General features: G+C 33.4%; 1 protein-coding gene and 2 long non-coding RNA genes across 5 annotated transcripts in view; 1 reads left to right on the forward strand and 2 right to left on the reverse strand.

Moving 5' to 3' along the window:
- LOC127703865 (uncharacterized) overlaps window positions 1-23371 on the forward strand; it is a 121063-nt gene extending 97692 nt beyond the window's left edge. The window contains exon 2 of the long non-coding RNA XR_007983092.1: window positions 22301-23371. This is a non-coding gene — a long non-coding RNA (uncharacterized LOC127703865). The remainder of the gene's footprint in view (window positions 1-22300) is intronic.
- Window positions 1-26193, reverse strand: part of LOC127701548 (inositol 1,4,5-trisphosphate receptor type 1-like) — a 405533-nt gene that overhangs the window by 345228 nt on the left and 34112 nt on the right. For all 3 annotated transcript variants that reach the window (XM_052205488.1, XM_052205479.1, XM_052205470.1), the window contains 4 exons: window positions 11019-11177; window positions 9614-9712; window positions 5906-5989; window positions 3879-4025 (listed from right to left, as the gene is read on the reverse strand). In XM_052205488.1, the coding sequence (XP_052061448.1) occupies window positions 3879-4025; window positions 5906-5989; window positions 9614-9712; window positions 11019-11177 (489 nt within the window). The remainder of the gene's footprint in view (window positions 1-3878; window positions 4026-5905; window positions 5990-9613; window positions 9713-11018; window positions 11178-26193) is intronic.
- On the reverse strand, window positions 14519-16330 carry LOC127703224 (uncharacterized). The gene is made up of 2 exons (XR_007982826.1): window positions 15762-16330; window positions 14519-15600 (listed from the first exon to the last, which is right to left on the reverse strand). It is a non-coding gene; the product is annotated as an uncharacterized LOC127703224 (long non-coding RNA).

The raw sequence follows: 26193 nt of genomic DNA on the forward strand, positions 1-26193 counted from the left end.
TTTTCTAAATACATAATATATCTTTCATTTTCTTCTTCTTCAGGAAGCAGCTAATGGCTATGCTCATTTAGTTACAGCTGCAAAGACAGAGTACAGAAATATGCCCATATTTGTGCGTCCGTCAGAATGCAATGAAGGATCACTCATAGTTGACCAGACAGCCCAGAATATTCTGACAAAGTGCCGTCTTCACGACGTTGGAACTCCGTATGAGGTTTTCTCGAATGGCGGTTGCTTGTTCAATTCAGTGTCTGTGTCATTGTGCGGAACTCAAGAATTTTCAACAGAGTTGCGTGTTCGTACAGCCATAGAAATGATAAGACTAAAAAGCCGTATCATGTCTTTACCCGTGACTCCAAGTTTGATGACAGTATCACCCAATTATGTTGCCTCTGTGTTTTCTTGTGCATCTCCAGGGGGTTACTCATCAATATGGACAATATTTGCTTTGGCAAATGTTATTGGTGTGCCCATAAAATCAGTGTATCCACCTATGAACGGCATTAACGATCGTCCTTTTAAAATTTTAAACTTGACTGTCATGCCACAAAAGCCATCAATAGATACTGATACTTTGACAGTTATGTGGACACGTCTTCAAGGCTACCAAACTAAACACTACTGGTATGCTGACCACTTTGTTCCGCTCCTCAAAACTCTAACAATGACAAGTGGAAACTATCGGGTTGATTCACCGTCGCCTCCTTCTCTTAATAGCACTACAGATTTTCCACCACTCGGTTCATCTGCTCCGAAAGACGACGAATCCAACGTGACCCATTGTCATCACCAACACCAACTTCGCCAATTCCTGTTCAGGCGTCATCTCCTCCAAGTGCAGTCAAAAGCACACCTTCAAGGTTATTATTATCACCTTTGCCAAACTTATCACCTATACCAGGTTCTACAACAAAAGCAAATACCATGCAAACATCATCACCAACACCAACTTCGCCAATTCCTGTTCAGGCGTCATCTCCTCCAAGTGCAGTCAAAAGCACACCTTCAAGGTTATTATTATCACCTTTGCCAAACTTATCACCTATACCAGGTTCTACAACAAAAGCAAATACCATGCAAACATCAACACCAACCCACTCTGCTTCTACATTATTGACTCAAACTGCAAACTCATCTGTGCAACAGTCATCTAACAGTCTTACAAATGGCAAAAATCTAACAGTAAATGACTTGTATCATGCAATTATCGATGTTAACACAACTCCATTGGCAAGTATCCCAAAAGGCCAGAAAGACAATGCATATTTTCTTATAGACAATTCAGACAATGTAAAACGCAAATTAAATGGTCAGCCTTCTCAGTACTCTGACGACTGTGGTGCCTGGGACAGTCATGGTGGTCATACAGTGAACACTACTTTTGTTGTGCAATCTAATAACACTCTTCGCATTGCTTTTATTAAAGAGGGACTATACTGCTTCGAGAAACAAGTGAAAGGCAAAAAAACATGCGTGCCTTACAATCCTCAACCAGATCCAGACTCTGTTTTAACACTTAACCGTTACTACATCCCTCTTAAAAGGGACAAAACTTTCAAGAAACGAGTCAGTGCATTTAACAAACTACCATCAACATTTCAGAATCGCCAACATATAGCCGTTGTCGAGTATACAGGTTCATGTCCAACTACCAACACAACACATGGCAATGCCAAACACGTCTCACATGAGTTTATACGTACAGACCCTTCAGTAATGAATCGTATAACCGAGGGACTCAATAATAAGAAATCCTGCATCGAAATATATCAGGACATGGTTCTTAAAGACCCTGATAACGCACCAAAAGATCTTCAACAAGTCCATACAAAAAAACATTACAACAAAACACAGGTTTCTCATGCTGCTAAAGCCAACATAGCCGATGAAGTGCTACAAATTTTGTCGATGGTAAATGATCATGACTTTGTGAAAGAGGTTGTATATACACAGGATAACAGTAAGCCACCATCCATCATATGCTTCACGTCTGAGCAGAAAGCTGACATAAAAACACACTTGCAAGCTGATCCTAGTACAGTCCTTGGTGTTGACAGAACTTTCAATTTAGGTTCAGTTTTTGTGACAAACTTTGTTTATAAAAACAAAAAGGTTATTTCGAAGTCAACCCGTGACCATCCAATATTCATTGGGCCAGTGTTTTTCCATTGGGACGGTTCCATGGAGACTTACCACACTTTTCTTTCACACTTCAAAGCTCGGATACTAACGGAGGTGCAATGTTTCAACGTCAAACTTGGTAGCGACGATGAAGGTGGTTTGACAGTTGCATTAGACAGCGTTTTTTCAAAGACGGACAGATTACTCTGCACAAAGCACATAAAAGACAATGATAACGACAATGGCATAGCAACAGCTGATGACACCATAGATTTCGACATCAAGTCCAATGAACTTTGTAACAGCTTTCCTTGTTTTGCCAATTATTATGAGATAAGACTTAAAAACCGCTTGTTCAATTATGTTAATCAACCCTATTGCAAATATGACTCTAACAGACTCTGGACAAACAATAACTGTGAGTCCATGAACCACCGTTTTAAGGTAGCACTGAACTGGAAACCACATCAATTACCAGAACTTTTAGACAAAATATATAATGTGATACAACTTCACCACACAGATTTAAGACGCAGTATAGTTGGAAACGGCAATTATGAACTTTTGGAAATTTCAAAAAACACAGAATACAACATTCCAAATGGCACAGTCAATCCCAAATTGAAAAAGAAGTGCTTTACCGAAAGCTTGCCAGTGACAAAAAGTTTAGTGACAATATGTGAAGAGTAGCAAATGGTTTTGCAATACCAAAAGTTAAACGTCTCGCCAAGAAGCCTGGTCAACGTCACCGGCCAAGGACAGCTGCAGTGAGGACAAAACCGAAATTTTAAATGTTATTGTTAAATCATATGTATTTATTTATCGTGTTTATTTAATCTTAATAAATCATAATTGGAAATATAAAGTTTTGACTTTTTTGTAATAATGCAAGTATTCTTACTTCACTTCAAAATATTATCATACGTATAAAGAAAACAAAGTGATGATATATGAGACAAAAAAAAACAACAACACATTGCTATCCTATATAATTTTCGAAGTTTTGGTAATGCTTTACCCTTGAAAGATTACAACAATAAGATACCAAGAATAATAATTAACGTTTTTATCAGTTATGTTACATTTTAACTATGTAAAAATTCAAATACATAAACTATCACTTAACCCGGATATAAAGTCGGTTCCAAACCGATACCGGTGAAAACTACAAATCGTACATTATTAAAATCGCAATTTTAATTGAAATTGTTTGGTTTTTTTTTACATTTTTCTTCATGAATTATAATATTTTTATGTTTTGAAATGAATTTCAGGTCCTTTGTGCTCTTATGAAACTCCTTTGTGGTCCTTTATGCTCCTTTGTGCACAAAGGAGGTCCTTTGCGGTGTTTTAAGAGACCCACTAAAAAGTACAGGACATTAATCAATCTTTTTGAAATTGTTTCTCTTATCTTAATGGTTTGCAGCTCAATAATTTATTTTATGAAAATAATATTCAAATAAAATTTAAAAGGTTTAAGAGCAAAATGTACAAACTAATGTCAGTTCACAGAATCCATATCAATAGTTTTCATGTTAGTCATTGCCAGAATCTCCTAGATTCCCTTGTGATTACCTTAATGGCCTTAATTACAAAGTCTTAAGAGATTAAAAACGGGATTGAGAAAATGTTTGGCTGGCTCAAATTTTTTTGGGAAGCCCTGGTCTATATATGTTTTTACTTTCAAGTGTAGAAATGCCATAACCACAAATGAATTCACAAATACTAGCAATAACAGGCTAAGTATAAAAATGTACCTCTACTTCCCAAAGAGCTTTGGAACTAGTGGCTGTTGTTGCGGTGGCTCTTGCTGTCATCCTGAGGAATACATATTGTTTCTTCTTGTAATCATCTCCTGTCAGAAACATCTGTTCTTCAGCATGGAATAATCTTACAACATCTCCCTACAAAATTATGCTTATGTTCTATTGGATGTTAAGCAAACAACAATCAATCAATTGTTGCTTTTGGTCTTCCAAAGATGTAATGGAGTCCTTCAATCCTCATGAATAGCACAAAAGGGAGGGGGATGGGAATGCACAATTCCTTTACCTCACAGAAGTCCTGATTGAAGGATGCTACCACGAAATGATGATACATTTCTTTTAGAAACAAATATCATATCTCTTTAGTATATCCTATGCTTAAAATTGTATGAAAAAATAAAACTTTAAAACTTCTGTCCATTTCTTGGTTTATTATCATGAGAACTATTGCTAAGGAGCCTGTAAAGCTCACCTGGTATTTTCACATAATATTGATACCAAGCCCTTTTCAACTGAATTTTATAGTTAGTTCTTACTTTGTACTTTTACACCACTGTCCCAGGGTTAACGTCTTCAAATATGTTTAACCCTGCAACATTCTTTATGTGCCTGTCCCAAGTCAGGAGCTTGTAGTTCAGTGGTTGTCGTTGGTTCATGACTGTTATATTTGTGTTTTTTTTTGTAAATTGTTTTGTTATAAATTAGGCTGTTAGTTTTCTCAATTGAATTGTTTCATATTTTTCATGTTAGGGTCTTTTATTAGCTGACTATACAGTATGGGTTTTTCTCATTGTTGAAGCCCTAATGTTACCTTTAATTGCTTACATCCACTTCACTTGAACTTTGGTGGATAGTAGTCTCATTGGCAATCATACCAAATCTCCTTATCTTTATAAGAGCATTTCTGTTGAATATTGAATGTTTTGGCTAAAATCTTGTCTTGTTGATCACTTTTTGATGGACTGAGTTTTCGTCTATCTATCATAATCATAATAAGCAGAAGTGAAAAAAAAATTTCAAGGGCAATAACTCCTAAAAGGAATGGACTAAAGCATTTGGTCATCTTAACTTATTTTAAGATCTTGTCCTGCAGAATATATTTGTGGTAAACAGTTCCTTTCTATCTACTATAGCTTCCTTAATACCCAGCAAGAATGAACTTGAATTTTTGCTGAGTATTCCCTTTCTCGCAATTGAAAGTATCAGAAAACAAGAGGCTCCCAAGAGCCTGAATCGCTCACCTGCTTCAATATATGCAATTTTTTATCTTTTTTTTTTCCTTTATTGCAATCAGTTATGTTTGCTTACATTCAGATGTATTTTTGTAGGTCCTGTATTGATGATTTTTTTTTACTGTTAATAATTTATACCTATATATTAAAGTTTTTGAGATAAAAATAAAACATCATTTAAAGGCAATAAATCCTATAAATAGTGTGACAATTTTGCCATATTGACTTACCTGTAGATCTTATTTTGTTCATATTTTTTGCATTTAAAGTTTCCCTCTAACTTCTATTCTTTTTGAAAAAAATGCAAAAAATAGATAAAAATCATCATTCAGGGGAAATTATTTCTGTAAGGACTGGTTTGACAATTTTAGCCAAATTGTGTTGAACATTTTTGCTTTTTTACTGTTTTTTTCTTACTATTATAGTTTGTTCAAAAACTAAAAAAAATGCGGGGGGAAAAAATCATCTTTCTAGGACAATAACTCCTCTCAGTCTTCAAATGATGATTTCAACCATGTTGACCTATTTGTAGATCTTATTGTGATGAAAATTTTTTCTAAAAATTGTTGCTCTCTATCCATCTTTGTTTCTTCAAAAAATTCATAAAATGGACATTCAGGGACAATAACTCCTGAAAAAGTCAGTTGATAATTTTGATCTGATTTTAGTAAAGAGAGAAATGAACCTATCAGCTTATTTCAGGCAGATTGAGTATTTGGAAAGTTGAAGTAAAAATTACTTTCAAAGAAGACAGTGAAGTTTAAATGAACACAATGATATACAAACCCCCTTTAACACGTCTTCTACATTTTCTCTGTAATCCATGAATAATGTTAATCTCCATGATGTTGAACAGTTTACAGCATTGACCTTAAATATATAAACAATGTCGTACCATCTATTTATAGAAGTAAATCATATAATAAGGGCTAAAAATGTATAAATTCCAAGAAAAACATGTAATAATTGGGTGCAAATGAGGACACTTTGAAAGGAATAGGGGGAAAACTAACAATAGATTCCATCCTTCTTTGCCAATGGCTTATGTCATTATTCTTCCTCTTTCCTTCAAGAGTAAACAATTCAATTTCTCAAATCGCATGGAGTTAGTTCAGTGTTTTCCCCTAGACCCTTTTGAACTTTGAAACACTATCTTTTTCACTGATATACTATCTCTTTAAACTGTATTTTTGAAAGTCACCAGTTTCAATATCTCTCAATTTTCAATTTTTTGATGAATGTTATGTTTATTAGCTGTAGGTTTAAATTAGGTATTTAGAAATATGGAGTGGCAATTAAATTTGAACATTTGCATTTGATGCTTGGTCTTTGGTGGATAGATGTCTCATTAGCTATCACACCATAACAGTTTCATATAAATTTTATATTTTAGTTAAATTCAGAAATAAATCTGGTAAGAATTGTACATTTGAAAGTGCTTGAAATGCAATTTCCTATAGAATTTACATTTCAAAGGCACTGATTTTCAAACTCATCCCAGACATTACCGATATAAACCTTTGACATAAATTTCATAACAATCCTACAAGAAAGGTAGGCTCGAGAGAGCTTATTATACTATTTTTAATATAATTTATATTTTCAAAGGGCATAACTCTTTAAAAAATAATTGTTGGGATTTGATTTTCAAATTCGTCTGATACATTGCTAATATAAACCTATGATATAAATTTCATAAATATCTGACAATAATGCATGTGTGAGACAGGAGAGTATGGATGTCCAGTTTTTCTATGTCCCCCGCATTATATTGCTCAGGGGACAAAAATAAGCAATGATTAATAAAACAAATAGAATTTTATAAAAGAGGCCCACAATTTATTTACTGGAAATTTCACTTTGAAACTACAATGTTATTATCTATTTGCATTTATTAAACAAATCAAAATGATAATTTTAAAATCATGTCTAAAAGAATTAGTTACAATGAGTTTTATATGTGTCATTTTGGGGCTTTTTATAGCTTATTACATTGTATGGGTTTTGCTCATTGCTGAAGGCCATATGGTGACCTATAGGAGAACATACCAAATACCATTGACTTATCATAAGTGGTTACCTTAGCTAAAATAAAGCTTTATTCAGTGTATGTTTACTTGTTTTTGTTTAAATGTCTTTTTGATCGAGTTCAGCCATTTCAATTGATATTTTATAGTGTATCTTTTTATGTTGTAATGTTACACTACTGTCTCAGGTTACCTATAGTTGTTTACTTCTACATCATTTGGTCTCTGGTGGAGAGTTGTCTCATTGGCAATCTTACAACATCTACTTTTTTATATGAATGTCCCCCTTCAGTAGATTTATTTTTGAAAGGGTAACTAAAAACTGTGGTTAACTCACCAGTCTAATGATATATGTAAAGTGCACATATATATGAAACAGATTCACAATCAAAATATTTTCAACTTATCAAGAATAATTACTTACACTAAATCCCAAACCATAAATGACCCTTGGAAATGAGGTTTAGGCAATGAGACCACTTGAAAACTTGAAAACCGGGTCAAATGACAAATGACAAATGTAAAACAATTCAAATGAGAAAACTAACGGCCTGATTTATGTACAAAACAATAAAAGAAAAACAAATATGGTATACAGCAACAAAGACAACTACTGAATTACAGGCAGTCCTGACTTGAGACAGGCACATTTTTGTAATGCTTGGCAACCAATAATTTTTGACACAGAGAATTATTTTGGAATAAAAATTTATACCTGCATATAGATTTTCATTGAAATCCTAGCAAAAGCAGAGGATTCTCAAAATTTATTTAACTCAGTTTTCTCACATATATCCCCCAGTTTAGACAAAAAAAATAATTTTTTTACGCTGGGTAACAATTTTGAATAGCATGTACCATGTGAACCACAAAAATAATTCTCTTAATTTCGATTTTTTAACAGAAAGTAAATTTTACCACATTTTTTTAACACCTGAAAACAATTTGAAATAGCTAATGATATCTATCATGCCTATATATCAATATTCATTAAAATCTTAAAACAAAGTATCTCAAAATTTGTAAATTTTGAACAAAACTTAAAAAAGTTTTTTACAGTAAATTTTAACCCCAAATTATCACATAAACTGTTGACACAGAGATATGCCTCGTCTTTTTATAATTTTGATCATAATGCAAATATTGAAACCAAATAGCAATATTTAAACATGTTAATTATGCAAAACATTCAAAATCAATGAACCATGACTTAAGGTGCAAGACCAAACAAGTGAAACTGCGAGCTACTGCTCATTGATGATACCCCCAGCCTAAAAATTTGACGGTAAACAGGAAGTTGTTGAGTGATTAATCTGAAAACGCATCACACGGTATAGCCGACTTATATAAACTCTGAAATCAAATTTCAGAAATCCTTGTATTCTAGTTCCTGAGAAAAAATGCTATGAAAAATTTTCATGGGACGGAAGGACGGACTGACGGATGGATGGACAGACAGAGGTAAAACAGTATACCCCCACTTTTTTAAAGCGGTGGTATAATAACCTCCATGGAAATGAGAAATGCTAATGCTTATAAAGCTACATACCAAATACCATTGACTTATCATAAGTGGTTACCTTAGCTAAAATAAAGCTTTATTCGTTCAGTGTATGTTTAGTTGTTATTGTTTAAATGTCTTTTTGATCGAGTTAAGCCATTTCAATTGATATTTTATAGTGTGTCTTTTTATGTTGTAATGTTACATTACTGTCTCAGGTTAGGGTAAGGGTTAACGCCTGTTAAAACGTTTAAACCCGCTGCATTTGTATGCACCTGTCCTAAGTCAGGAGCCTGTTGTTTAGTGGTTGTCGTTTGTTGGTGTGGTTCATAAGTATTTCTCATTTCTCATTTTTTTTATATAGATTAGACAGTTGGTTTTCCTGTTTGAATTGTTTTATACTAGTCATTTTGGGGCCCTTTATAGCTTGCTGTTCAGTGTGAGCCAAGGCTCCGTGTTGAAGGCCATACTTTGACCTATAATTGTTAACTTTTTATACATTGTGACTTGATTTGAGAGTTGCCTCATTGGCACTCATACCACATCTTCTTATTTATATTATATAAACAGTTAATGCCTGCCACTGCCGCCACCAGCTGATAAGCATTGATTGTCAATTTGGCCTATATTCTTAAAAGTAAACATCATAATAAACATGTGTACAAGTTCAAGTTGATTTTACCACCACTTCATTGTAATCTACATTAAACCCCAAATTTTAACATGCCACAAACCAAAAACATTAATTTATCATTGAACCATGAAATCTAGTTCAACACTTATTTGTCATTTATTTTTAAAAGTGTACAGTACTACGTCCGGTCAGACTTAGCTGTAACTGATTGACTAACTATTGAAGGAAAACAATTTAACTTTAACTAATATGAATTATAAGTGATATGTATGTGCTTAATCATGTACTAAGCATTTAGGGTTTTACCTATAGTTAGGTACCACAATACAAACCTCTTTGCATCCAGGATTATCTGCCAGTTCATAGTTACTAACATGAAGAGGTTGGACTGCATTGACTGGGTTCAGTACCACTTTGTCTCCAACCACAACCTACAAGTAAAAAGATTTCACCAAATCATATGCAGGTGTATATAGACGACTTTCAAATTCATGCATTTTCCCATTCATTTCCCATGTCACAATGCTTATGTTATTACGTCACAGTAAAAACCGATTGTTCAATGAAATTATTTACACCAATTGACTCATTCAAAAACAAAAACTCAAGATTGGTCAATTCAAACATAATTTCAAAAGACTTACTGTAAATTGGTTTACTATCACTGACATTAAATTTCACAATTTCTAGAACCAAACCTGATTGCAAGGTTTTATCTTTCACATTTTTCCCCCTAATTCTGGCCTTCCTTAAAGATCAAATTTACATGAGGAGATATTTTGGCAATTCCCTCTTAATAACTTTGAAATTAGCAAAACTAGAGCCTCACAAAATTTCACATTTTACAGTATCAAGTTCTTTCTATAAGAAGGTTCACTTTTGGATTAATTTTTCCATTTAACACTTTATAGGAAAATGATACCATTTCTGATTTTTTTTAAAACATCTAAATAAAGTCTTTCATAGAATGTGAGCATCAGTAATTGCTTCATGATACAATTTGCATGCAACATTGAAGTAACATAACAAGGAGATTTTACAGATCTTCCTTAAATATTATCTATTTATTAATAATTTATGGCACTTTCAACAAAAACTCTCATGTTTAACAAAAAGGTAATGTGGATGACAACACAACTGTGACAAGACTACAGAAATTACCCCTATGTTTGGCTAGTGATGATTGGACTCTGTCATAATCACAAAAAGTATATATGCTATTTTACAACTGTCTTTTTTTTTACTTGAAAACCAGAATATCCAATATGCTATTTTTCCCTTCTTTTCTGTAACTAATTCATGCCCTTTAATTTTATATAAGAAATGGGAAGTGAACTTTCTTTTCTTAATGCCATGAAAGTTTGTTTTAAAATGTTTGAAAAAGAGAAGATCTCACAATAAACGTGTGTCTAGAACAACATCAGCTGCCAAAAACACAAGAGTTTAAAAATAATAATAACTTTTCTAAAGGGAATAATGCTTTAGAAAATAGTTGATCGGCACTGATTTTCAAATATTCTAAGACATTGCTTTCGATAATCTGGTAAGAATTGTATACATGAGAGCAATTTCTTACTTACTTAGCTTAGACCTATTTATGCATGTTTGAACATGAGGCCATCTGTCCTTACTTACTTTAGGAATGTCAGAATTGTGTATAGAAACTCATGAGAAAAGCTCATTTCCCCATTCTGATCTTTGGTCCAGTTTAATTTACTTTTCTTTGGAAAGACTTACAGTGTCTCCTGATTGTCTAAGTTTGTAGAATGGAGAGATATAGAACCAAGATCCTTCATTTCCAGACACATCTAGTGTTACTCTCATGGCATTCTTTTCAAGTAAAGCAGGGAGTCTTTTGTTTACTGTCAGGTATTTGTTGCTTTTGAGATGTAATAGCTGGAAAAAAATGTATAAAACATGTTGTAAGCAATTTGTGTTTGAGACCAACATATTTTTTTAAACATTTATATCATATTAAAACTTCATAAAACAGGTACCTCAGTTCATAATGGCAGTCAAGGAACCTTCACCATACATCCCTACCAGTAAATAATTGTCCCTTGTACATGTTTATCAACACTGCTCAACAGGCATTAGGCATTTCATTTCATTTCAATTGCAATAAAATGCTCCGCAGGGCGCAGCTTGATACGACCGCAGAGGTCGAACCCTGAACAGTTGGGGCAAGTATGGAACAACATTCAAGCTTGATACAGCTTTGCATTTGGATTGTGATTAAATATTTGACATAGCATAGGTTTCTGACACAGAATGAATGTGGTCTAAGAACTTAAAAATTTTAAATTGGACATTCACCTATTATGGTCCAATATCCAAAATCTAAATACATAGTTAGATTCAGCATATCAAAGAACCCCAAGAATTCAATTTTTGATGAAATCAAACAAAGTTTAATTTTGGACCCTTTTGACCTCAATGTGGACAAAGTTGATAACGGGGTCCAAAAATCAAAAATCTAAATACATTTTATATTCAGCATATCAAAGAACCCCATATATTCAATTTTTGTTGAAATCAAACAAAGTTTAATTTTGGACCCCGATTTGGACCAACTTGAAAACTGGGCCCATAATCAAAAATCTAAATACATGTTTAGATTCAGCATATCAAAGAACCCTAAGAATTTAATTTTTGTTAAAATCAAACTAAGTTTAATTTTGGACCCTTTGGACCTTAATGTAGACCAATTTGAAAACGGAACCAAAAATTAAGAATCTAAATACACGGTTAGATTCGGCATATCAAAGAACCCCAATAATTCAATTTTTGATGAAATCAAACAAAGTTTAAATTTTGGACCCTTTGGACCTCAATATCGACCAATTTAAAACCGGGCCCAAAATCCAAAAACTAAATACACGGTTAGATTCAGCATATTAAAGAACCCCAAGAATTCAAGAATAAAACCCCATTGAAATTGGTCAAGAAATAAGCAATTTATACGAAGTATCTTCTTTTGCACAATACTGTGCAATTAAATATTTCTTGCTATTGCGCAATACTGTACAATTGACAATTTCTTGCTATTGCGCAATATTGTGCTATTGGATATTTCTAGCTATTGCGCAATACTGTGCAATTGAAGATTTCCTGCTATTGCGCAATACTGTGCAATTGAAGATTTCTTGCTATTGTGCAATACTGTGCAATTGAAAATTTCTTGCTATTGCACAATACTTATTATATAATAATTTACACATCCTGTTTGGTGTGTATCTCCTACAATATCATTATTATTTGCTTTTAAATATCAATCAGAAATAACCAACTTAAAATGGAAAATTTTAAAAGAAAAAAAAAAGGAAAAAAAAAAAAAATCCCCCCCCAAATTTTTTGAACCCCCTTATGATTCATCAACCCCAAACTCAATCCCAGCCTTCCCTTTGTGATATGGAACCTTGTAGTACAATTTCAGAAAGATCCATACACTTACACACAAGTTATTGTCCTGAAACTAGAAAAATGCTTGTTTTTTGCCCCTTTTTGGCCCCTAATTCCTAAAATATTGAGGCAATTACCCCCATCATCAATCCCAGCCTTCCCTTTGTGGTATGGTACCTTGCAGTACAATTTCAGAGAGATCCATACACTTGAACACAAGTTATTGTCTGGAAACTAGAAAAATGCTTATTTTTGGCCCCCAATTCCTAAACATTTCGGCAATTACCCCCAAACTCAATTCCAGCTTTCCCTTTGTGATATGGAACCTTGTAGTACAATTTCAGAAAGATCCATACACTTACACACAAGTTATTGTCATGAAACTAGAAAAATGCTTGTTTTTTGCCCCTTTTTTGGCCCCTAATTCCTAAAATTTTGAGGCAATTACCCCCAAAATCAATCCCAGCATTCCTTTTGTGATATGGAACCTTGTGGTACAATGTCAGAGAGATCCATACACTAACACACAAGTTATGTCTGGAAGTTACAAAAATGCTTAATTTTGGCCCCTTTTTGGTCCCTAATTCCTTTACTGTTGGTACCATAACCCCCAAAATCAATCCCAACCTTCCTTTTGTGGTATTGAACCTTGTGGTAAAATTTCATAGAGATCCATGAACTTAAACTAAAGTTAGAGTGCGAAAACCAATGTGTCTTCGGACGATGCCGGACGACGCCAGACGACGACGACGACGACGCCAACGTAATACCAATATACGACCACAAAAATTTTTTTGCGGTCGTATAAAAATGAATCAAAAACCTGTCTTAAACAGATAACCTACTTGATGCTTGTTTGCATGTATAAAGATCCATTATGAAAATTGAACCTAGTTTCATTTAAATCTTTTTTTCACTTTTTAACAAAACATTTAAAATAATCTTGAGGAAATTGAAAAATAAAGGATTATTTATATGGAAATAACACTTAAAAGTTTCCTTTTATACTCAGTTTAAACTGCTGATAAAGTCATGTTACCAGTAATGAAATTCATGTCAAGAATAAGATGTCTGTGAGGAAATATGAAGTTATGCTACTCACAAAGTTTACCCACTTTCTTTTGGTATTCAAATCAAAATGGAGAAAACATGGACTAGTAATCCTTAAGCCTGGCATACTACCTATTCTAGTTAAAACAATTCATTCATACCAACAAAACTATTGCTATTATAAACATGAATTTAACATTTTATGATGGGATCATGTCAAGTTTTAATAAAATGCTCCGCTGGGGCGCAGCTTGATACGACCGCAGAGGTCGAACCCTGAACAGTTGGGGCAAGTATGGACACAACATTCAAGCTTGATACAGCACTGAATTTGGATTGTAATTAAATATTTGACACAGCATAGGTTTCTGACACAGAATGAAAGTGGTCTAAGAACTTAAAAATTTTCAATTTACCTATTCATACATGTGATGGACTGTGAAACTCAGATCAGGAGATTGGGAAATTTTGGTCAGGAGATTAGGACTCAGATCAGGAGGTTTTTAATCGACATTAATTTTGTTGTAAATGTAACCGTGTGCTGTAAAAATGGTCTTTTAAAGTGTGTTTTCTTCAACCTTCCATCCAATTTATTATGTTTATAGTACCCTTGTACTTATAAAGTTTCTCCATCTTTATATTCTACATGTTCAATCTAACATTGTTTTTTTCCAGTATGTTCTTTAAATTTTTTACTTCATATTCTATAAAACAATCATTGCAACTAGAACATTTTTTTAGCTGTCTGAAAATAGTTTTTATTTATTTTTTTTTTCTCTTGCAAATAGTTTTTATTTGCAAACTCAGAAATTCATTCTATCTGAAAAGTTAGGGTCATAGTTATTATATAAATTTCAATTTAAGCCTTAAAAGGAAGTATAGAATCCTCAAATAATTTTCAAATTATTATTTTTTTATTTGTCCTAAGACATTTAAAATCATTTAATAACCATCCTTTTATGATTATTTGTTCAATTTATATTTTATTTATATTCTTTTAAAAATTTTCATTATTAAAAGGAAAGTAACTTAAAACAGGATAAATCAAGGGAAGTAACCCAATAAATACACAGTTTTTGTTACACAACGGCAGTTAGCCTGAGGTAAAAATCGTTGCTTACCAGTATGTTTGACACCCAAGCTGACAAGTGAAGCCATATAATTATGCATGTTAATTGATTTACAGGTAAAATATAACTTCAGGTAATGTCAGTTACACCAGATGCCTGAGATGATATGTTGGGCAGAAATTTTTCATTCATGAAAAATTTCATACACGGGATTTTTTCCTCTTCAACGGGAGGTCGGGAGGAGACCCCTGAAAACGGGATTATTGTACTCCCGTTGGGAGGTTCACATGTATGCCTATTCAAACCATATCATTATTATTTGCTTTTATATATAAATCAGAAATAACCAATTTAAAATGGAAAATGTTAAAGAAAAAAAAGGAAAAAAAAAATCCCCCCCCCCAATTTTTTGAACCCCCTTATGATTCACCGCCCCCAAACTCAATCCCAGCTTTCCCTTTGTGGTATGGTACCTTGCACTACAATTTCAGAGAGATTCATACACTTGAACACAAGTTATTGTCTGGAAACTAGAAAAATGCTTGTTTTTTGGCCCCTTTTTGGCCCCAAATTCCTAAACGTTTAGGGCAATTACCCCCAAACTCAATTCCAGCTTTCCCTTTGTGATATGGAACCTTGCAGTACAATTTCATAAAGATCCATACACTTACACACAAGTTATTGTCCTGAAACTAGAAAAATGCATGTTTTTTTTGCCCTTTTATGGCCCCTAATTACTAAAATTTTGAGTGAAAACCCCCAAAATCAATCCCAGCCTTCCCTTTGTGATATGGAACCTTGTAGTACAATTTCATAAAGATCCATACACTTACAAACAAGTTATTGTCATGAAACTAGAAAAATGCTTGTTTTTTGCCCCTTTTTGGCCCCTAATTCCTAATATTTGGAGGAAATTACCCCAAAAATCAATCCCAGTATTCCCTTTGTGATATGGAACCTTGTAGTACAATTTCATAAAGATCCATACACTTACAAGCAAGTTATTGTCATGAAACTAGAAAAATGCTTGTTTTTTGCCCCTTTTTGGCCCCTAATTCCTAAAATTTGGAGACAATTACCCCCAAAATCAATCCCAGCATTCCCTTTGTGATATGGAACCTTGTGGTACAATGTCAGAGAGATCCATACACTTACACACAAGTTATGTCTGGAAGTTACAAAAATGCTTATTTTTGGCCCCTTTTGGCCCCTAATTCCTTAACTGTTAGTACCATAACCCCCAAAATCAATCCCCACCTTCCTTTTGTGGTATTGAACCTTATGGTAAAATTTCAATGAGATCCATTCACTTAAACTAAAGTTAGAGCGCGAAAACTAATGTGTATTCGGACGACGACGACGCCGGACGACGACGACGACGACGGCGACGACGCCAACGTCATACCAATATACGACCACAAAAATTTTTTTGCGGTCGTATAAAAACAGGATGAACATGGATTCTTCAGGAATTAGGGGGGAAATGGTATTTGAGCAACAACCACATACTGTATATAAAAATTAGGGAACACAGGAGTCTTTTTCTTTATGAAGGTATGCACAGAGGTTGGAATGGTATACGGCAAATATATCATTTGGGTGCTGTTTCACAAAGGTGATATATCAATGGGTCAAATTTTTATATTCTGATTATATGTCTGTATATATACTCTGCTACAAATCATATTGATATAATATAATTGATGACATGTGATTAATGAATCTTTTATAAACACAAGTGAAATAATCCTTTTCAGTGTTCCAGCTTGATCGTTTTCACAGGGCGGTCCACCCGCCCTTTCCCGACTGACGCCCTGTGCCGTTTTTAAGAAGCCCTCCCCTTTTTCACAAGTCCATGCCTTTATTGTCATATTATTTTGATGAAAATACTATAATTCTACCTGACTTCATGTTTCTGACAAGTTTATGACCCTCAGCTATTTTACATTTACAACAGGTGTTATAAGTTGTGATTACAGGTAATCAATCCGCTTATCACCATCGGATGGGTCACTAATCCATTCATTAATAAACCTCATAATTGACCATTATAATTATTTTTCCCAGTAAAATTGGTCAGTCGGCATTTCAATTTCAATATTTCTCAAAAGACCACAGTTTGCAGTATGTTTATCCATAGATGTTTTTGTAGTTTCGTCAATTGAACACAAGAGTGCACACGCTGAAATGTCTCGCCTTCTTTACTAACCATTGATTTTATGTTGATAGTCCTAAATATAAAGCTTTACTACATGTAACACATGAACTTAACATGATCCAAGAAAATGAGGTCAAGGTCAGATAAACCAAACGAGAAATACATGTACACCTTACAATCATTCAATAAACCAAACATAGTTGACCTATTGCTTATAGTTTTTAAGAAACAGTCTTAACCAAGAAAACTTAACATTGACCAATGAACCATGAAAATGAGGTCAAGGTCAGATGAACCATGCCAGACAGACATGTACACCATAAAATCAATTTATGCATTAAATATAGTTCACCTATTGCTTATAGTACCTAAGAAACAAACTTAACCATGAAAACTTAACACTGACCAATGAACCATGAAAATGAGGTCAAGGTCAGATGATACCTGCCAGACAGACATATACACCTTACAATCCTTCCATACAACAAATATAGTTTATCTATTGCTTATAGTTGAAGAAAAACAGACCAAAACACAAAAACTTAACACTGAGAAATGAACCGTGAAAATGAGGTCAAGGTCAAATCAAAAACTTGCGAGACTGACATGCACATCATAAAATATTTCCATACACCAAATATAGTTGACCTATTGCATATAGTATTAGAAAAAAAGACCAAAACTCAAAAACTTAACTTTGACCACTGAACCATGAAAATGACATCAAGGTCAGATGACACCTACCAGTTGGACATGTACACCTTACAATCATTCCATATACCAAATATAGTAGACCTACTGCTTATAGTATCTGATATATGGACTTGACCACAAAAACTTAACCCTGTTCACTGATCCATGAAATGAGGTCGAGGTCAAATGAAAATTGTCTGATGGGCATGAGGACCTTGCAAGGTACGCACATACCAAATATAGTTATCCTATTACTCATTATAAGAAAGAAATTAACATTACAAAAAATGTGGACTTTTTTTCAAGTAGTCACTGAACCATGAAAATGAGGTCAAGGACAAAGGACATATGACAGACGGAAACTTCGTAACATAAGGCATCTATATACAAAGTATTAAGCATCCAAGTCTTCTAGCTTCTAAAATATAAAGCTTTTAAGAAGTTAGCTAACGCCGCCGCCGCCTGATCACTATCCCTATGTCGAGCTATCTGCAACAAAAGTCGCAGGCTCAACAAAAATTGTTTTCCCCAGACAGTTCGCATTTTAAATTCAAAATTTCTCAATCGATCACCACTAGCAGCTTGTTTGAGGTTATTTCGTGATATGCAACATTTTATATATTATAACTTTTCACCAAAATCTTTCGACAATTTGGATTATAAAGATAATATCAAAACTTTATTCAAAATGTTCAAAAACATTTTCCTGAGTCAAACATGTGCTTTCTTTATCATGTACTTTTTATGCTTGAACATATTCTTATAAATTTAATAGACACTAAAACGTAAAATACAAAATCATTGAGTATCAAATTAAACGAGAGAGACAATTATATTTCTTACTGAGCAACTTAATTTAAATAAACTGTTAACACAGAGATATGTCTCGCCTTTTTGTAATTTTGATAATGCAAATGTTGAAATTAAAATAGCAATACTATAACATGTAAGTTATGCAAATATTCAAAGTCACTGATCCATGACTGAAGGTACATGGCTAAACAATCTGCATGGAAATGAGATGTGCCAATGCTAATACAACTGCATACCAAATACCATTGACTTATCATAAGTCGTTCCCTTTAAACAATCCCAAATACAAACATTAACTTCTAAACTATGTTAAAGTTTCAAAGTCAATGAACCATGATGAGGGGGTGAGGCTATATAATATCCATGCTAACGAGACTTGCAAATGCCAATAAATTTGCATACCATATATCATTGTACATAATACATGTAAACTAAGCAAAAGTTTCAAAGTCAATAGACCATGACTGAGGGGGTGGGGCCAAATATTCTCCATGGAAATGAGATCTGCCAATGCCTATACAACTGCATACAAATTAACATTGGCCTACCATTAATGGTTCCCCTTGAACTGACCTAATCACAAACTATTACATGTAAACTAAGCAAAAGTTACAAAGTCAACAGACCATGACTGAAGGGGCGGAGCCAAATAATCTCCATGGAAATAAGATATGACAATACTTATACAACTGTATATTAAATATTATTGACCTACCACTAATGGTTCCCTATAAACTGACCTAATCACAAACTAATACATGTAAACTAAGCAAAAGTTTCAAAGTCAATAGACCATGACTGAAAGAGCGGAGCCAAATAATCTCCATGGAAATAAGATATGCCAATACTTATACAACTGCATACCAAATATCATTGACCTACCACTAATGGTTCCCCATAAACTGACCTAATCACAAACTAATACATGTAAACAAGGCAAAAGTTTTAAAGTCAATAGACCATGACTGAGGGGGCAGAGCCAAATAATCTCCATGGAAATAAGATATGCCAATACTTATACAACTGCATATCAAATATCATTGACATACCACTACCACTAGTGGTTCCCCATAAACTGACCTAATCACAAACTAATACATGTAAACTAAGCAAAAGTTTTAAAGTCAATAGACCATGACTGAGGGGGCAGGGCCAAATAATCTCCATGGAAATGAGATGTGCCAATGCTAATACAACTGCATACCAAATATCATTGACCTACCACTAGTGGTTCACCATAAACTAGACCTAATCACAAACTAATACATTGTTCACACCGACGCCGCTGGAAACAGCATACCTATGTCTCGCTTTTTGACTCCGTCAAGGCGAGACAAAAATGATAATAATTTACTTCCTTTTTGTTAAAAACGAACCAATCCTTATATGAATCAGATTCATTCTACATTTATTATCCTCTTGTCACTTCCCGTTTTCATTTCTTTTAAAAAATCAAAAGTAAAAGTGATCTATTCTTGATAAATTTAAAATATACAGTCATTTTTATCGATCCAGGTTTATAATAAAATGCTCCGCTGGGCGCAGCTTCATACAACCACAGAGGTCGAACCCTGAACAGTTGGGGCAAGTATGGACACAACATTCAAGCTTGATACAGCTCTGAATTTGGATTGTGATTAAATATTTGACACAGCATAGGTTTCTGACACAGAATGAATGTGGTCTAAGAACTTAAAATTTTTAAATTTACCTATTATGGTCCAATATCCAAAATCTAAATACATGGTTAGATTCAGCATATCAAAGAATCCAAAGAATTCAATTTTTGATTAAATCAAACAAAGTTTAATTTTGGATCCTTTTGACCTCAATGTGGACCAATTTGATAACTGGGCCCAAAAATCAAAATACATGTTTAGATTCAGCATATCAAAGAACCCAAAGAATTCAATTTTTGTTAAAATCAAACTAAGTTTAATTTTGGACCCTTTGGACCTTAATGTAGACTAATTTAAAAAACGGGACCCAAAATTAAAAATCTAAATACACGGTTAGATTTGGCATATCAAAGAACCACAATAATCAAATTTTGATGAAATAAAACAAAGTTTAATTTTGGACCCTTTTGACCTCAATATGAACCAATTTGATAGTGGGGCCAACAAATAAAAAATCTAAATACATGATTAGATTCAGCATATCAAAGAACCCCACATATTCAATTTTTGTTGAAATCAAACAAATTTTAATTTTGGACCCCAATTTGGACCAACTTGAAAACTGGGCCCAAAATCAAAAATCTAAATACATGTTTAGATTCAGCATATCAAAGAACCCCATATATTCAATTTTTGTTAAAATCAAACTAAGTTTAATTTTGGACCCTTTGGACCCTAATGTAGACCAATTTGAAAACTGGACCCAAAATTAAAAATCTAAATACACGGTCAGATTTGGCATAACAAATAAATAAATGTGGTCAAAGATTTTACAAATCTAATGCGCCATACTGTGCAATTAAAGATTACTTCTTGAAATTTTTCAATATTTGAAATTTGAAAAAAAAATAATATTTGAAGAATAATTCTTTTTAATTTCTGAAATCTGAAATGAGAAAAAATTGACCCCCCACAATTTCTTTTTACACCCCCCCCCCCCCCCCCCCCCACTTCCCCTTTTTCCCCAAAAAAAATCTTTCCCTCAAGATATGGTCATAATCTCAATTCAAATTTCCAATGGAATTTGCAACCATAATTACCCATTTAAATTTACCATAGTGCTAACTTAATCTATTCTATAATAGAATTTAAAACATGGTGTCAAATCTTTCATATGGATTTTTTTGTAAAAAAAAAAAGATGCAACATTTGCAGATATTTTTACTGGTCTTCCTTTATAAATATGCATTTCTTTAAACATAATTTAAAAGCAGTGTAAGGGAAGTAATCAAAACGTATGTGGATTACCTCCCTTACACTGTTTTAAATTGTCTTAATTGTTCATTAACCATTACTTTATACATAATTTAAAAGCAGTGTAAGGGAGGTAATTCAAATGATGTATTTGATTTATCTCCCTTACACTACTTTAAATTATGATTTGTACTAAAGTATTTGTCCATATAAAAATGCTTGTTTTTTGCCCCTTTTTTTGCCCCTAATTCCTAAAATTTTCAGGCAATTACCCCCAAAATCAATCCCAGCATTTGCGGTCGTATAAAAATGAATTCCAAATATCGATTTAAACGTTTTTACAGGGATAATGATTATGCAGTGAAATAGTCGTTACAATTTCATTTATGCTGTGATCCCAACTTTTGGTGAACTAGTCTAGATTTCAGATCCTTGTTCTAATCTTTATATTCAAGCATCACATCAGTCAAATCATGCAATAACTGCCTACATTTGTAGCATGCCTAAGGCCTTCAACGATCCTGGTCCTTGAAAGACTTGGGCATATGTATAGCTAGTAATATGCATCCTTGGTCCCTTACTGTTACCCAAAATAAGGTTGATTTTCATCTCGCGTAAAAGTGACTAAAGCCCTCAAACTCCTAGCTGAAACCCCTGCTGTTTACATAATAAAAGACAATGTTTGACGTGACATTTTTGAATTATCAATCAGCGTGCTAAAGTGCCCTTTTCATGATTGGCTCCCTGCCCTTTTGAAATCCTAGCTGGAACAATGCTTTTAAGGATGAAATCAGGTGAAATTTAAAAAATCTGGAATTTAAAATTGATACAATAAATCAGAAGAGCATTAGTTGAGGAACAAAATAAGCTAAAAATATTGATAGGTTATGGAACTCCTTTTTGAGATATTTGATTTTAAATAAAATGCTTCGCTGAGCGCAGCCTGATACGACCGCAGAGGTCGAACCCTGGACAGTTGGGGCAAGTATGGACACAACATTCAAGCTTGATACAGCTCTGAATTTGGATTGTGATTAAATATTTGACACAGCATAGGTTTCTGACACAGAATGAATGTGGTCTAAGAACTTAAAAATTTTAAATTTACCTATTATGGTCCAATATCCAAAATCTAAATACATGGTTAGATTCAGCATATCAAAGAATCCAAAGAATTCAATTTTTGATTAAATCAAACAAAGTTTAATTTTGGATCCTTTTGACCTCAATGTGGACCAATTTGATAACTGGGCCCAAAAATCAAAATACATGTTTAGATTCAGCATATCAAAGAACCCAAAGAATTCAATTTTTGTTAAAATCAAACTAAGTTTAATTTTGGACCCTTTGGACCTTAATGTAGACTAATTTAAAAAACGGGACCCAAAATTAAAAATCTAAATACACGGTTAGATTTGGCATATCAAAGAACCACAATAATCAAATTTTGATGAAATAAAACAAAGTTTAATTTTGGACCCTTTTGACCTCAATATGAACCAATTTGATAGCGGGGCCAACAAATAAAAAATCTAAATACATGATTAGATTCAGCATATCAAAGAACCCCACATATTCAATTTTTGTTGAAATCAAACAAATTTTAATTTTGGACCCCAATTTGGACCAACTTGAAAACTGGGCCCAAAATCAAAAATCTAAATACATGTTTAGATTCAGCATATCAAAGAACCCCATATATTCAATTTTTGTTAAAATCAAACTAAGTTTAATTTTGGACCCTTTGGACCCTAATGTAGACCAATTTGAAAACTGGACCCAAAATTAAAAATCTAAATACACGGTCAGATTTGGCATAACAAATAAATAAATGTGGTCAAAGATTTTACAAATCTAATGCGCCATACTGTGCAATTAAAGATTACTTCTTGAAATTTTTCAATATTTGAAATTTGAAAAAAAAATAATATTTGAAGAATAATTCTTTTTAATTTCTGAAATCTGAAATGAGAAAAAATTGACCCCCCACAATTTCTTTTTACCCCCCCCCCCCCCCCCCCCCCCCCCCACTTCCCCTTTTTCCCCAAAAAAAATCTTTCCCTCAAGATATGGTCATAATCTCAATTCAAATTTCCAATGGAATTTGCAACCATAATTACCCATTTAAATTTACCATAGTGCTAACTTAATCTATTTTATAATAGAATTTAAAACATGGTGTCAAATCTTTCATATGGATTTTTTTGTAAAAAAAAAAAAGATGCAACATTTGCAGATATTTTTACTGGTCTTCCTTTATAAATATGCATTTCTTTAAACATAATTTAAAAGCAGTGTAAGGGAAGTAATCAAAACGTATGTGGATTACCTCCCTTACACTGTTTTAAATTGTCTTAATTGTTCATTAACCATTACTTTATACATAATTTAAAAGCAGTGTAAGGGAGGTAATTCAAATGATGTATTTGATTTATCTTCCTTACACTACTTTAAATTATGATTTGTACTAAAGTATTTGTCCATATAAAAATGCTTGTTTTTTGCCCCTTTTTTTGCCCCTAATTCCTAAAATTTTCAGGCAATTACCCCCAAAATCAATCCCAGCATTTGCGGTCGTATAAAAATGAATTCCAAATATCGATTTAAACGTTTTTACAGGGATAATGATTATGCAGTGAAATAGTCGTTACAATTTCATTTATGCTGTGATCCCAACTTTTGGTGAACTAGTCTAGATTTCAGATCCTTGTTCTAATCTTTATATTCAAGCATCACATCAGTCAAATCATGCAATAACTGCCTACATTTGTAGCATGCCTAAGGCCTTCAACGATCCTGGTCCTTGAAGGACTTGGGCATATGTATAGCTAGTAATATGCATCCTTGGTCCCTTACTGTTACCCAAAATAAGGTTGATTTTCATCTCGCGTAAAAGTGACTAAAGCCCTCAAAGTCCTAGCTGAAACCCCTGCTGTTTACATAATAAAAGACAATGTTTGACGTGACATTTTTGAATTATCAATCAGCGTGCTAAAGTGCCCTTTTCATGATTGGCTCCCTGCCCTTTTGAAATCCTAGCTGGAACAATGCTTTTAAGGATGAAATCAGGTGAAATTTAAAAAATCTGGAATTTAAAATTGATACAATAAATCAGAAGAGCATTAGTTGAGGAACAAAATAAGCTAAAAATATTGATAGGTTATGGAACTCCTTTTTGAGATATTTGATTTTAAATAAAATGCTTCGCTGAGCGCAGCCTGATACGACCGCAGAGGTCGAACCCTGAACAGTTGGGGCAAGTTTGGACACAATATTCAAGCTTTATACTGTGTAAATTTGGATTGTGATCAAATTTTTGACATAATATAGGTTTCCGACACAAAAAAAATGTGGTCAAAGATCTTAAAAATTTGAAATGGGACATTTAATTTACCTAGAATGGTCTGATATCCAAAATCTAACAACATGGTTAGATTCAGCATATAAAAAAACACCAAAAATTTAATTTTAGTTGAAATCAAACAAAGTTTAATTTTGGACCCTTCAAACCTTAATATGGACTAATTTGAAAACAGGGCCCAAAATAAAAAATCTAAATGCACAATAAGATTCAGCATATCATACAGCCGCAATAATTCAGTTTTTGATGAAATCAAACAAGGTTTAATTTTGGACCTTTTTGACCTCAATGTAGACCAATTTAAAAATGGGACCCAATATCCAAAATAGTAATACAAGGTTAGAACCCCCAAAAATTAAAGACTTTAAATTAATCCCATTCAAATTGGTTAAAAGATTTGTATTTATTTTCAATTGAAGATTTCTTGCTATTGCGCAATACTGTACTGTTGCGCAATACTGTGCTGTTGCGCAATACTGTGTTGTTGAGCAATACTGTGCAATTGAAGATTTCTTGCTATTGCGCAATATCACAGCGTGTTATTGTGCAATACTGTGCTATTGCCCAATACTGTGCTATTGCGCAATACTGTGCTGTTGCACAATACTGTGCAAATGAAGATTTCTTGCTATTCCGCAATACTGTGCTATTGAAGATTTCTTGCTATTGCGCAGTACTGTGCAATTGAAGATTTCTTTTTGAAGCTTTTCAAAAAATTTGAAATTTCTAAAATTTTGAAGAAAAAAAATATAAACCCCCCAAAAAAATAGGAAAAAAAAATCCCCCCCTGGAGTAATTACCCCCAAACTCAATCCAAGGTTTCCCATTGTGATATGGAACCTTGTGGTACAATTTCAGAGAGATCCATACACTTACACACAAGTTATTGTCCGGAAACTACAAAAATGCTTGTTTTTGGCCCCTAATTCCGAAACTGTTGGTACCATAACCCCCAAAATCAATCCCAACCTTCCTTTTGTGGAATTGAACCTTCTGGTAAGATTTCATAGAGATCCATTCACTTAAACTAAAGTTATTGTTCGGAAAACAAATGTGTCTTCGGACGACGACGACGACATGAAAGACCGGGAAAAGGCTGACTCAGACTTTTACCTTATATTTAGATTGGCATTATTTGGGTCTAAAATCGTAAAAAAAGAAATCTAGAATCAAATGAAATTTTGGTAATGACCTTTTTAAGAGCTTTTTAAGTCTTCTATGAAAAGAAAAGTGGGTGATATGAGGCAAAATATTTTACCCTGTATCGTAGGAAAAAACCCAAGGAGTACGAACACCTGACAAAAGTTCCTAAACCTGACTTAACTATATCCTTAAGTCTTTATTAGCTGTCAAAGATTGTATATGCGATAACTGAGAAATATGTGAATGGGTTGCTTTTTTAAATTCAAGTATATAAACGGGTAAGGATTTCCACAAAAACTTCAATATATGAATGGGGGTGGGGGTAAATTCCAGTTGCACGTCTGTACCG

The sequence above is a fragment of the Mytilus californianus genome, unplaced genomic scaffold (genome assembly GCF_021869535.1).
Source record: "Mytilus californianus isolate M0D057914Y unplaced genomic scaffold, xbMytCali1.0.p SCAF_1, whole genome shotgun sequence".
Lineage (NCBI taxonomy): Eukaryota > Metazoa > Mollusca > Bivalvia > Mytilida > Mytilidae > Mytilus > Mytilus californianus.